General features: G+C 42.1%; 2 protein-coding genes across 2 annotated transcripts in view; one reads left to right on the forward strand and one right to left on the reverse strand.

Moving 5' to 3' along the window:
- Nucleotides 1–14,848, reverse strand: part of Ctnna3 (catenin alpha 3) — a 1,282,010-nt gene that overhangs the window by 743,457 nt on the left and 523,705 nt on the right. The window lies entirely within an intron of this gene.
- Lrrtm3 (leucine rich repeat transmembrane neuronal 3) overlaps nt 7,044–14,848 on the forward strand; it is a 171,863-nt gene continuing 164,058 nt past the window's right edge. Inside the window, exons 1-2 of the mRNA XM_050141097.1 lie at nt 7,044–7,586; nt 7,900–9,431. Of these exons, the coding sequence (XP_049997054.1) occupies nt 7,583–7,586; nt 7,900–9,431 (1,536 nt within the window). The 5' untranslated portion in view covers nt 7,044–7,582. The remainder of the gene's footprint in view (nt 7,587–7,899; nt 9,432–14,848) is intronic.

Genomic DNA, 14,848 nt, shown 5'->3' on the forward strand with positions numbered 1-14,848 from the left:
AACAGCTTATATTTGGAAATATATATTATATTCATATACTTAGAAGTATGCAATAACAATCAGTAAAAATGAAGAGGTTGTGAAATTGAAGGAGAGAAAGGAAGGATATAAGGAAGGGTTTGGGGAGGAAAGGGAAAGAAAAAGGGGTATGATCAAAGTATACTCTTATACTACCATAAACATAAAAATGTAAATACAAAAATAGGGTGCAATGCTTTTGCAGAGAGCGTGAGTTCAGTTCCCAGCACACACATCAAAGAGTTCACAACTGCCTGAACTCCAGCCCCAGGGGATCCGGTGCCCTCTTCCGGGCTCCATGGACACCTGCACTGGAGTGCCCAGAGATACCCACAGACACACAATAAAAATACATAGTAAAACAGTCTGTGCTTGGTAGTCCATACTTGGAATCTGAACAATTGCGAGGCTGAGGCAGGAGAATTTGAGCTCAAGACCATTCTAAATCACGTGCACAGTAAGATCTCGCCTCAAAAGCAAATATAATATAAAGCAAAATACACAGTTTTAGAACTAAAAATCTCATGAAATTGAAGAAAATATGAGTAGTAAATCCAAACTTAATTCCAACATGTCAAACTCTTGATCTTACTTCTGAAACTGGATCTATAAAAGGCACTGGTGGCTCAGTGTCCTCCAGATTGCTGAGCCTGTTAAACTACAAAGTTGGGGAGAGGAGAGGAGGATCAGTAACTGAGAGTGCTTGCTGTTCTTCAGTGGACCAAGTCAGGAAGGTCGCAACCACCACTACACAGCTCCAGATCCAGGGCATCCGATGCCCTCTTCTGGCTGTCTGGGTACCTGCACCCACACAGACACATGCATGCTCACATTATTTTTTCTTAAAAGAAAGAAATCTTTTAAAAAATAAAACTAAGGATTCATCTGTAATTTCTCTCATTATTTCATAGTTCTACTTCTAACCCATCTTTAATCATTTTTGTTTTGTCTAAAATATATACTAATTCAACCACTTCTGCTACTACACTGGCTCAAGGGCCACCACCTTTCTCCTTGACTTGTGAGAGTCTCCTTATTGGCTTCTGTCCTGACCCCTGTTGCAATAACAAGACCAAGAGTGAGCATCTTAGCCCATATAAGCTAGAGTAACAAAACGTCGCATGCAGTACAAACAACAGGCTTCCATTTCTCACAGTTCAAAGACCTCGAATATGTACCAGATCTGACTTCTAGATAGAGCCTTAATAACAGCATGTAGACAGATTCATTCTCCTGAAGAGGAGGAATACATCTATTCCTCTTCTCATCTTTATAATCCCATGAACCTTATCACAAGTGCCTCAACTTCATGATGTTATAAGTCTCTGTGTCTAAACACCATCACACCAAAGACAGGGACTTCATACTTGGTAAGGATGAAAGCCTTCACCCCAAAGAAATGATCCCTTAGTTTACAACATTTTTAGTATGTCAGTTCCAGGGTGTGGGGGAGTGCCATCATTCCAAAGGAAAACTAATATTCTTACAAGAGTACAAACATCGCTCCATAATCCAGCACGATCTCTGTGGCTTCATCTCTAAAGTCTTTAGAGCTGTCATCTTGGCTCTAGACAGACTGTGCTCCTTGAAGTTCATCAAACACATGATCTATTTCCAGCTTGAGACTTTGCGTTAGCTATTCTTCACTCTTCTTAAGTCGAACAAGCCCATCTCTTCCCTTAATTTGCTGAAGCCATTCCCTAGTATCCCTAACCATCCTTTGTTTGTTTGTTTGGTTTTTGTTTTGTTTTGTTTTTCGAGACAGAGTTTCTCTGTGGTTTTGGAGCCTGTCCTGGAACTAGCTCTTGTAGACCAGGCTGGTCTCGAACTCACAGAGATCCGCCTGCCTCTGCCTCCCGAATGCTGGGATTAAAGGCGTGCGCCACCACCACCCGGTCCCTAACCATCCTTTAAAAAATCATATCTATTTTCTTATACACCCAATCATCCTTATAATTCTCTTTCTACGAAGGTCCAAATGACATAGTCACGTTAACTTCATTCACCCTACTGGGACAAAATACCTGCACAGTACAATTTCTAAGAGAAAACATTTGATTCACGTGTTCAAAGGGCCTCAAACCATCTGGTGGGGGAAGGTATTATGGACTTTATGGCAGGGAACTCTGTGGCATAGGTTCATCATAGCATAACGGGCTAGAACAAAGAGTGGACAGAAGTAAAAAGTGGGCTACAGCCTTCAAGGGCCTAAATCTAGGAACCTCCATTTATGGAACAAGTCTCATTTCTCAGAAGTTTCACAGCAATACTAATCAGGAAACTTGTACTCAAAATATGAGCCGATGGGGGCATTTCAGATTCAAAGCCTAGCATAAATAATACCCTACCTTTGTTGACATTAAAGTTGTTTCATTCGTTTAAAATGCAAGTTTCATACAGCATAGACCTTTATTTTACACACCAACGTCTATATATTTGAAACAGTGTCTAGTACATAATGGTATTCATGCTATTTCATTGCTAAATCAATGAAATCTTTAAAGACAGATATCCTGAAGATATCCAGTTTCAAATGTGTTTTTTTTCGCTCCTTTTATATTTGGCAATCTGGCTTCATATTGGCCCAAAATTTGGCATTATATGTAGCCACTTGATTTTTTTGCTCCATTTAAACAGAATATGTTTAGCTATTCATAGTTAATGTAAGTGCAATAAAAAGGTGTTTATATAGATGACACCATGTTTTATAATTGTGTAAATCATAAGACCTGAGGTGCATTGGGGAAAGTTAAGTTGTTGGATAGTTTATGGGTTAGTCCCTTCTGTGGTGACAGTTTCAAAGGAGGTTGCTAAGTCCATAATGGGGCATAATTTTGCCTGTCTTGAAAGGCAAGACAGAAGCAATCAGCTGGTGGCAGTCAACAAGTAAAAGGGGATAAACTTTGAAAAACATACAAGAATATCAGTAAAATTGTCTATAATATATCATTTTTCCTCCTTTGAGCGACTATGTGGTGCCTTTACAATAATTTCCATAGACTTAAGTGATGAGCATGGCTTCAAATTGTTCTTCCCTGTTTGGGATTTTTTTTTTCCAAATAGCCTCATTGATAATTTTCTGTCTTTGAACTAGGACACACCTAGAGCGATGCCAGCCTAAGAGCTGATGCCAAAAAAGGGACCTCACGGTGCGCGGATGGCAAGAATAGCCCCGAGAAATAGACAGGTGGTCAGCACTGAGGGGAAATACCAATTTTAAGACCTAGGGAAGGAGCTTGAGATCAGAACTATGGAGCAAGACAAGACGTAAAGTCAATATGACAAAAAAAAAAAAGTTCTTGAAAATTAAGGACAAGATGTATAATACAAGACAATGATATTTATATAAATAGTCCAAGCGTATTTGTCCCATAAAAAGCCACATGAGATAATTATTTCCCCCTGGTCCCCTCTGTGCTTCTGTCACAAGGGTATGAGGCACACGGATAAGTGAATGGCCTTGTGCAGCTGTTAGCCAAGAACGACGTCTTCATACCGACTTCGCAGTGTGAAGCAGGAAGGGTGAGCAGGAAAATCAGAGGCTTTCAAAACGCAGAGAAATGAGAAAGCAGCTATAAATATGATTCCCTGTAGGCTTTTTTGAGACATGCAAGTTGTGAAGTCCCATTTGGGATGTTAGATAATAAAGACTCGGCGTTATCCTTCTGTACTGTGCTGACTGGAATGTTTAAAAGCATATTTACTGTTCCTGTGGAACTCACGGTCTAACGAAGAAGACGAGATGTCCCCAGGAAGAATGAGGACCTGCTAATCATTTCATTTCCTCCCACCTTTTCCACACATCATTTCAAAGTACTTTCCCTGAAGTTATTTTCGATCTTACTAATAGAGGAAATCTCGAGACTCAACAAGGAGTATGTATAGGTACCACTGCATATATCGTTCCTTCTAGAGACTTGGGCCCTCCCAACCTGCTAGTACTCTGGTACTGATGCTCCTTGGCATCTGGTGGGAGACCCAGAGGAACAGTCAGTAAACTGGGTACAACTGTGTGGCTTTGTCTTGAACGTCATGGATGTCTTTATCCACTTCCCCTAGGAGACGTAGGAATGGGACTGACTTTCCCGAGCCCCTCAAGGGCCTCATGTACGATGTATTTGTCAGAGCTCAATGATTGCCAAAAGAGGGAAATAAGGAACTATGTTCCCAAGAAAGAGTAACAGGGTGAAGAGAGTGTAAGACATCACGTACAAGTATAAAAATGTTAGCATTAAGCTATGCATAATTAATACATATTACCAAAAACACATAATAAAAAAAATCTCAGTAAATTTTATAATATAAAAAGACTGCTGTTACATCATAAGCTTCTAGTATGGCTATTGTGTTTACTGACTAAATATAGTTTGGCTCTGAAAGGTGCCAAGCACTGTTATGTTAAAATAACCGAGAGACAAAAGGTGACCTCTTGGGGGTCACAAGTCAGTATCAGACCTCTGCATTCTCTCTCCTATGGAGAGAGCACTTGTTACTGTTCACTCCTTTTTAGTGAGTTTTTTACACAGCCTCATCCATCAAAAATACACCCTCTGTGGCCAGCGCCATGGAGAAAACTTCCTTTTTCCATTCCTCCCTAGACGATCTTACACCCACGTACACATGGGCAGCATTAAGTAGGCTCAGTGGTTTACAAAGCGGGGAGGGAAGAGACGGAGAACATGAGCATAGGAAATTGAATCGAGCAGTATCAGAAGAGTTAGGGTCGCAACTATAAATTTGATCAAAATGCAATGTAGGCATATAATAAATTCTCAATAAAAAAAAGTAAAACCTTCTCTTTCTCCTTGAATCAGAATCTTAGGAAATGAAATGTTTTTGATAAGCTGTCTGAGTGCTTTAGATATACTCACAACATATAAAAGTTTAAGGCAATCACTACACCATCAATAGCAGAACACCCAAGGGAGTGGCCTATGTTTGTGGCCTCTTTGATTATCATATTGACCAAAGTATTCACCCTTGGCTAATATCAAAGTGGCCCCTCTTTGACATGCAGCCAACTTACCTAAAATAAACAAAGCAAATATTTTAAATAACAATACTCATTTTTAGAAAACGGCAAACTATAGAACAGGTGCTATGCTTTGGGGTAGAGGAACAATCAGTGCTAGTTATTAGACATAGTTTATAGAACTAAAACCATTTCTAAAAGAAAACGGAGATGATGAAGAGACAAGAACTTTTACTCGCTAAAGTAGTTCTTTGTGGGTTTCAGACTGTTAATGCAGGCAATATTCAATATTAAAAAGCAACATCAGCACGCAGCTAATATTTATTCAACTTACGTGACATACAGTGAACTACGCACTTTAAGATATTAAGATAGCATAGGGGTGAGGTTATATAGCCCAGGGCCCTACGTTCAATCCCCAGTATCATATTCAAAAGCAAAAGTATAACTTAATACTCAAAATACGCCTATGAAGTAATTTTACCCTCACATCAATTTTACAGGCAAGAAAACTGAAGCACGGAGATGGTGAGTGAGCTGCTCGGGTAACACAGCTGACAAATTTAGCAAGGATTGTTGTTCTGAATCAGGAGACTAGCCCTTGCTTCCCTCTTAGAGACTAAGGAAACTCACAGGTCCCACTCTAGAGAGCAAGAGTGCCCTCTGTACAGCCTCACTACCGTCCTCCCTTCACCTTATTTATTCTCACTGGATTCAGTGCAAACAGAAATGCCAGTGGAAGGGAACTAGTGGCTGAGAAGCAGCTAAAACAGACTTGGTTCTTCAAGGCTTGCAGTATTCCAGAGCCTTGAGCTGGTGGCAGCTTTGAGACCCAAAGGTCCTTCACCTTTGAAATGTAGATTGCAGTGGGACCTGCACACTGCTATTGTTGACAGATAAAACAGGGGTCTGGAGAGATGACCCAGTGGTTAAGAGCACTGACTGCTCTTCCAGAGGACCCAGGTTCAATTCCCAGCACCCACGTGGCAGCTCACAACTGTCTGTAACTCCAATTCCCAGGGTATCTAGCACTCTCACAGAGACATACACGTAGGCAAAACACCAACAAAAAAGAAAAGGAAAAAATTTTTTTAAAAAAAGAAAGCTACCAGCACTCGGGAGGCAGAGGCAGGTGGATCTCTGTGAGTTCGAGACCAGCCTGGTCTACAGAGCTAGTTCCAGGACAAGCTCCAAAGCCACAGAGAAACCCTGTCTCGAAAAAACAAAAACAGAAACAAAAAAAAAAGAAAGCTAAAACAGGATGATCCATTCATTTAAAGAACTTGGAAGGCACGAGATAAATATTATTAGTGCAATAAATAGAAGCAACATCAATAAACTAGGAACCAAATGATCTTTGGATTCTAATACTAGCACTAAAAAAGGTTTATTTTTCTCGTGATTTAAAAAGGAAAAAAAAGCCCACAGCGACCAAAACAAGCCCAGTCATAAGCCATTAAACCAATTATATCTTTTGTGGGAAAATCAGAAACGCCATTAGACCTATTAATTTGCGTGTCATTAGTCATCCTCTTTATTGTAAAGCCGACACAGTCCGGCGTCCCGAGACACCTTGCATAATATAATCCCTGGGACTCCAAGAGGTCAGACAGGCATGCTCTTGATGCAGCTTTGGGGAGAGCTCAATAATTCTTTTTATAAATTTCAGCTCAACGCCTACACTGAGGTTAAGAAAAATTGACATTCGATCAGTGAACTTAACGTCAAGCTCTAGAAAAAAAAAAAAACAACTCTGGGAAGCACATGTTTGGCGATTCAGCAGACGCAGACAGTACAGACGTTGCCAAATTGTAAGACAAGACTTGGAAATCACGGAAAACGCTGCTGGTTATTGATTACGTTGACCATTCACTTCCTATTGAGCCACCCAGAAAGAATCATTCATTTTCCAGCAGAGCCTGCTCATTTGCATGATAAAAGAGAGCCAGCTCTGCACATGCCCATAGTGTTGCTCACCACTGGGGGCAGCTTTACATAAGACTGCATTCACTGAAACTGAAGCAACAGTCCGAGCAGCTTTCAGAATGACAGTCTGCAGGAGTGAGCTGAGCGTGTGCGCGGAACCGGGCTCTCCTGCTTTCTGGGCTCCAACACAGCTCCGTGGCTGAACTGGGTGCTCACCGCCACGGGACCGACCGCCGGGCTATGGAATACAGATGTGGCAGTACAGGTAGCCCCACGTTGCCTAGAGGAATACATCATGGGTTTTGAGAAGAAATTGTAGAAGCCAGTTTTTTTTAACATACACACGCGCGCGCGCACGCACACACACACAGAGACACACACACTGTAAAGATGCAAAAACGTAATATCCATGAAGATCCTATTACCTAGGAAGACTCGGCTGTTTTGCTGCGAATGCGGTGTTGGGATTTATTTGTTCTTGGAGTGTTCTGCATGGCTGGTAAAGAATAATGTTCCAAAATCGGTCCATCTCCCAAGGGGTCCAATTTTTCTTCCCGGGTGTCAGCGAGCCCTGACTCACTACACTGCAGCTGACAGGGGCTGTCATGCAGGCGGCCCCTAAGCCAAAGCAAAAGACCTAAGGACGGCCTTTGAACAATACAAAGGATGGGTATGTTTTGTCATTTTCTTCTTTCCTTCTTAAAAAAAAATGGGAAAAAAATCTCATAAGTCTATAATAATTCTGTTTTAATTGTTTTAAAAGATGATCTTTCTCTGGTCTAAGACTATAAATTTGATAATCAGTGGACATATTTCCTTGTTTAACTGTTAAGAATATACAGTATCCTTAGATTGCAAAGATGATATTTGGTGTTAAGTGTTTACATTTCTGCATACGGAAATCGATGGCTAGTTTTGCTTGCTTTTTACTTAATGCGTTCCTTTTGGGGGGGATAACTTTTCTAAGTTATTTTTCTTTCCAGGTTTCAATGTAATCAGGCTACTGCGCGGATCGGCGGTAGCAGCGGTTCTGGCCCCCACTGTTTTACTGACGATGCTTTCCTCTGCTGAACGAGGATGCCCTAAGGGTTGTAGGTGCGAAGGCAAAATGATCTACTGTGAATCTCAGAAACTGCAGGAGATCCCTTCAAGCATATCAGCCGGTTGCTTGGGCTTATCCCTTCGCTACAACAGCCTCCAAAAACTTAAGTATAATCAATTCAAAGGGCTCAACCAGCTCACCTGGCTCTACCTTGACCATAACCATATCAGCAATATTGACGAGAATGCTTTCAATGGGATACGCAGGCTCAAAGAGTTGATTCTGAGTTCCAACAGAATCTCTTATTTTCTTAACAACACCTTCAGACCTGTGACCAATTTGCGGAACTTGGATCTGTCCTATAATCAGCTCCATTCTCTGGGATCTGAACAGTTCCGGGGCTTGAGGAAGCTGCTGAGTTTACACCTCCGCTCCAACTCCCTGAGAACCATCCCGGTGCGGATCTTCCAAGACTGTCGCAACCTGGAACTTCTGGATCTGGGGTATAACAGGATCCGAAGTTTAGCCAGGAATGTCTTTGCAGGCATGATCAGGCTCAAAGAACTTCACCTGGAGCACAATCAATTTTCCAAGCTCAACCTGGCGCTTTTCCCAAGGTTGGTAAGCCTTCAGAACTTGTACATGCAGTGGAATAAAATCAGTGTCATAGGGCAAACCATGTCCTGGACTTGGAGTTCCCTACAGAGGCTTGACCTATCGGGGAATGAGATCGAAGCCTTCAGTGGACCCAGTGTCTTCCAGTGTGTCCCCAACCTGCAGCGCCTCAACCTGGATTCCAACAAGCTCACATTTATTGGTCAAGAGATTCTGGATTCTTGGATCTCTCTCAATGACATCAGTCTTGCCGGGAATATATGGGAATGCAGCAGGAATATCTGTTCCCTGGTAAACTGGCTGAAAAGTTTTAAAGGGCTGAGAGAGAATACAATTATCTGCGCCAGTCCCAAAGAGCTGCAGGGGGTCAACGTGATCGACGCAGTGAAGAACTACAGCATCTGTGGCAAAAGCACCACAGAGAGGTTTGACCTAGCCAGGGCGCTCCCCAAGCCCACGTTTAAGCCCAAGCTCCCCAGGCCGAAGCACGAGAGCAAGCCTCCGCTGCCCCCCACGGTGGGAGCTACGGAACCCAGCCCAGAGACAGATGTGGACACGGAGCACATCTCCTTCCATAAGATCATCGCGGGCAGCGTTGCCCTTTTCCTGTCGGTGCTGGTCATCCTCTTGGTGATGTACGTGTCCTGGAAGCGGTACCCCGCCAGCATGAAGCAGCTGCAGCAGCGCTCCCTCATGCGAAGGCACCGGAAGAAGAAAAGGCAATCGCTCAAGCAAATGACTCCCGGCACCCAGGAATTTTATGTAGATTATAAACCCACCAACACGGAGACCAGCGAGATGCTGCTGAACGGAACGGGACCCTGCACATATAGCAAGTCAGGCTCCAGGGAATGTGAGGTATGAACCATTGCGATTTCCAAAAAAAAAAAAAAAAAAAAAAAAAAAAAAAAATCAGGGAGAGAGAGAGGGAGCGCTCTTAAAAGCTGGGGAAATAAGTGGTGCTTTATTGAACTCTGCTGACGATCAAGGGAACACGGTGCCCCTCCCCCTCCCCCCTCACTGTGCTGGCAAGGGCCTTCCCTGTCTCTGAGAGTGTGTTCATAATACTGGGGCATTTTCCTTCCATAAATAATCAACCCATTGAAATTTAAATACCATAATCAATATGAAGCTGAAACTCTGGTTTAACACCATGCCTATTGGATGAGCCCCTTTTATGGATTTCATTAACATCACATTGGTTTCCAGAAAAAAACAACAACAACAAAAAAAAACCTCTTTTCCTGTGTGATCCCCCACATCTGATCTTATTCTCCACCTGGGAGGGTCAAATTTTTAGCTTTGGGTGTTTTGCAGTTCATTGGCAAATCCAGGAGGGAGGGAGGGAGGGAGGGAGGGAGGGAGAGAGAGAGGGGGGGGGAATCCCAGGGCCTTGGAGGGGGGTCGAGTGAATCTGAGGAGAGGATTTATTGTGGCCTGCAATAGAGACTGGGAATGAGAAACAGTGCCTGCCTTTCAAAGAAAACCCCAGAAAACTATCCCAGAGGGTGGTGGATTAAAACAGGTCCCTGGGCAGTTTCCAGGGGTTTGGGAATTACAAGGCAAGCACCTGGACAAGTGTCAAAGGGTTAAAGCAGATGGCTGCAAAACACAAGGACAGTGAGTGCATGAAGTTTGAGACTGGCAGCTTTTTCTGATATCCCCATCCTTGTAAAATCAAACTAAGGGACTCACTATCAATTTCCTCCACCCCATGTGTTCCCTAAACATGTTGATTGGTTACACAACCAGACCATTAGCTAGGCACATGGGAGGAAGCAGTCTGACCACTGGAAAGGAGGGAGGAGTTCAGAGATAAGGCTTGCTGAAGGAAATCACCCTCTCACACATGTGGCTGGGATCTTCCCAGGATGTCTCCCTGCAGCTTATTTTCTGAGACCCCCGCCCCTGTGTAGTTAATAGCTCCTGAGCGCTGGGCTGTCCGGTTCAGGGCTGTGAGGCTGTCCTGTAGTGTCCTGTGATGTGTGCTACACACACCAGGCCCCTGATGACTGGCACTTCGTTCAGATGTCTGTACATCCTTCCGCAGCATCCCTGGAAAGGATGCTTCTGCTACCACCCTGATACAGGCATCCCATCAACCCTGGAGGGAAAAAAGACTGACGCCGTGACAGTTTGCCTTTGCTTTGCTGTTTTTGACATCGCTGTGTCCCTGTGTTCGTCTATATTGTAACTCATCCGTCAGTACAATTCTGTACAGCACCTGCCTGGCAGCCTGCAAGCTGCATGCATGTTTTTATGTCATTGGTGAAAGTCTACTAACTGCAGCACGGATACCACACCCTCTGTATTTATGAGGTTTGGGAAAATATATTTATTCTGTCACCCCCCTTTTGCCCCCCCCCAGATGAACAGTTTTAGTCTAGGACTAGACCATAATGACTTTTACATTAAGAATGGTTCACCATATGACTGGCCAGGCCTTATGTCTTTGACCATATCCCTATTATTTCAAAAGAGTTGCTGCAAAATAATAGTTAATAATAATAATTGCAAAGACAAAGTGAATGGCTATTTCTTACTAGCATTTTTATAGGGTACGGAGGCCTTCCATAGGCTGAGATGGAAAATCTAGACAAGTCAACATGAAATATAATAGCAAGGAATCTGGATTATTAAAACCATACTTCCATTAGCAATGAGGAAAGGCAACATTTTAAGCAAATTTCTCTAGGTACTTTGATGAGACCAGGTTTCAGCTCAGAGGAGCATTGCAAGCACAGTTTACTCATGACTAACCACTGAGTATACACTTATTAATGACAAATGCTACAGAGTCCCAGTGGATTGATAATGCAGATAGATCTCACAGTCTCATGAGCTGGGTGACCGGACTTACTGAGACGGTTGTGGTTGAAATTGTAATTTCACATTTTTTCTAGACTGTCAGTCAATTCATAGTCCATCTATTTTTTTTCCTTTGGTCAGCTTCATTTTTATCTGTACTATGAAGATGACTGTATTAATTAAATGCACTGTTGAAGTGGGAAAAAAAAAAGCCCATTTCTATTCTTTGACTTGACCCTCTGCCTTATTTATCATGGAAGACAAACACATCTAGTCACGGCAAACTGACAGCTATATATATTTTTAATTTTTTTTTCAAATCATAAATGCTGTGATGCCACCAAGATATATGAAACACATTTGCTGTATCGAAAGTATTTCTAAGATTCAAAGCCACTTGGTGTGTAAAGCTGATGGTGAGATTAAATGAATGAGCAACATTTTGAATACTGTGCATTTTAATGCCTCCCTTAGAGATTTACTGGCTGATAAGAAACCGAACGAAATGCCTTAGAAATGACATATCACATTTTGATTCAGGGCATGAAGTTACAAGGGAAAAAGTTTTAAACACATGTCTCTCCTTTGTAAAGGGCTCTTCTTTCCAGCTGTCACAATGCCCCGAGAACCTGTCTGTGGTGCCCCTGGTTAGAGAACTGTTCCTATACCATTGCCACTTGAGAAAGCCATCTGGTAAGCTGGTCAGAAGTTACTGTCCCGTGTCTGCCCCGTGGCACTTCCACACCTTATACCATGAATTTATTTCTAGAAGTTCTTTAAAATGTACTTCATACTGCAGAAGAATCCTTGCCATTTTTTTTTCTATTGCAAATTTACATGAGCTGCCCAGTCTCCCTCTAAGAGAGAAACCGACACGCGTGGCCTGACCTGTTGAGCTGCGCCATGGAGGCGCATGGATGCAGAAATGGGTCTCAGACCTTTATAGCTTCCCGAAAACAGAAGGCAAATGGAGTTTAGTCTTTGGAAGTGAATGTTGGTGTTTTGTGATTTGTGCTTATTTTTTCATGTATTTATCAAGCTCCCCGCACAAGGTGCGGAAGCAGCACAGAGGCTCTGAGTCAGAGACTTTTACAATGTTATGCAAGATATATTCGTTTTAAATGACTTTGTACCTTCCAAGGATGTTGACATGACATCTTCCCAATGATTTTTCAACCTTTTTTTTTTTTTTTTTAAACTTGGTTTGGTGAGTCAACTACCTAACTATATGGTGGCAATGCTGATGTCTATAAAGTAGCACTGACCTATAGAGGCTAATACTAGTAACCACAATGGTTCAAACATTTTTTAGGGATTTTTTGTTGTTTTTTATTTTTTTTTATTTTTTTTTTTTTTTTTTTTTTTTTTTTTTTTTTTTGTCTTTTTTATTTTGTGAACTTATTGGCAGCACGGGTTCCTCTGCTCTGTGCATCTTACTTAATGTTAGCTTTCCTGTGAAGTATAATTATCTTGCCTATTATCAAAGTTATGTATGCTTGCTTATTTTCTCAGTGATAACGGAAAGAAAACCCATAAAACTGGCATTGAGAGCTGGAAATCAGTGCCAAAGACACAAGACAAACAGAAATGCAATAAAAAACATAGATAATAAATGCTTTAAGCTTCTGTATTCATCAATATTAGCCAACATAGTCTTTGAGAGCTTCTTTGAGTCTTATTATTGTTCATGGTCAGGATGAGGAAACAGGGTAACTTAGGCTGGGGAGACAGATGTCCATATTGATATCCAGAGACTCAGGATCGATTCCTGCTGGTCAGTAGATATGGCAGGCTATATCCAGAGAGGGAGGCCTCCTCTCGGGCATGAGAACTGCTCTCCAGTTTGTTGATCATGTCAGTGACCTGTGCTTCGTCCCCGGGGCTTTCTCCCTCCTCCTCCCTCCCTCCTTTGCAGCTAGCTAAACAGTGGTGCTATTAGGCTCTCTGACAAGGATGGTACAGTCTCAGAGGCGATGATTCATGGATAATGAAATTATGCTCTCCTTCTGGGGAAGACGAATGCAGCGTCACATTCACAGCTTTGGCAGGGGATGTTGGGATGCTGTAGGTGCTCGGAGCGTCTCTTCCTTTGACATTTACCAAAACGAGAACACAAATTGCTTACTTAAAATGTGGATTAGGCAAGCATCGGCTAGGAGTCCTAGCCCAATGCGCTGAAGGCAGAATGAGCTCCATGCACAACAAATGAGAACTGAGCCATGAGAAATAAAAAAAAATTAAAAATAAATAAATAAAAAAATTCTAACGCCAAGAGCTCCTTCTTTTTTTCTTTTTTTTCTCAGGGTTCTAATAAGGATCCAGAGCTGTAGCTAACCCTGGGCACCTTCCTGTCCTTGTATTCTCTTTGCTACAGATGTTAAAAAACAATGGGCATTTAGGACAAACCCTGGCTGGAAGAATACTATCAGCAAATGTGAAAACCAAACATCATAAAAGAAACAGAATACCTGTGTATTAAATAACATGTGGTAAATGGCTCATAAACATTAACCAAACGCCATCACCCTGTACAGATAAGTGTAAGTCACCGTCTCCTTAGCCATAGGAGTCAAACAAACTGGACCTGAATTTTAGTTAGCCTCCAAAATCATTGGTGGTTTTGGATAATTGGATAGACTGTGATAAGAATTCTACAAAAGGAAACTATAAGTTAATCGTATTTCACATGGGGAAAAGATATCACAGCTGTGCATGACAGAAGAGAAAGTCTAGAAATTAAGACCTACTTCCATTTTCTCTGACATTTGCTAAGTCAACTCAGGTACATTTCTCAACTTTTCAAAATTGGAAGACGCCCACACACAGACTGGCTTGCACTAATGACTGCTCACGGTTTTGGGAAAAGTGAATGTCAAAAGTTCTTTTCCTCAATGATCCCTGTTTGTTTGTTTCTTTCGTTGTTTTTGAAACATCACTTAGTGAGATGTTCCAGCTGTTTACTGCCGTTCTATGTTTTGTGCGGGTCAAAAAGTAAAAGAACTTTGTACCAAGGAATCTAGAACTTATACCTTTGACTCCCACAAAGATGAAGATTCTTCATGTTGAATTACTTTATATACATCTCAGGGGATAAAAGACAAGCTATGATTTTTATCGATAATCATATTTATGTATACAGATAGATAGGTAGATAGATGTGTTATATATAATCAACACAGAAATACAAACCCAAGAATACTGAGTCAAAAACTTACCAAACTCAATCAAAATTTGATCTGCATCTCAAGTCAGGCCAGAGGCTTTCCTCGTCGAGTCTGCTTGCCTCCCCCGCAACCCCCCACAGCATCACTGAGTCTGTTGATTTTGTACTGACAAATCCACTAGTGTGGTGAGATGGCCCACTGCTGAGCAGCACTGGGACAGTCCATGTGCTCTACAACGTCAGCACCTATTGCTACGTGGGCCACAGATGCTGACATCCTGGTCTCCATCCCATTCAGTCTGAC

This window comes from Alexandromys fortis, unplaced genomic scaffold (genome assembly GCF_014885135.2).
Source record: "Alexandromys fortis isolate MF-2015 unplaced genomic scaffold, M_Fortis_MF-2015_v1.1 scaffold_9, whole genome shotgun sequence".
NCBI lineage: Eukaryota > Metazoa > Chordata > Mammalia > Rodentia > Cricetidae > Alexandromys > Alexandromys fortis.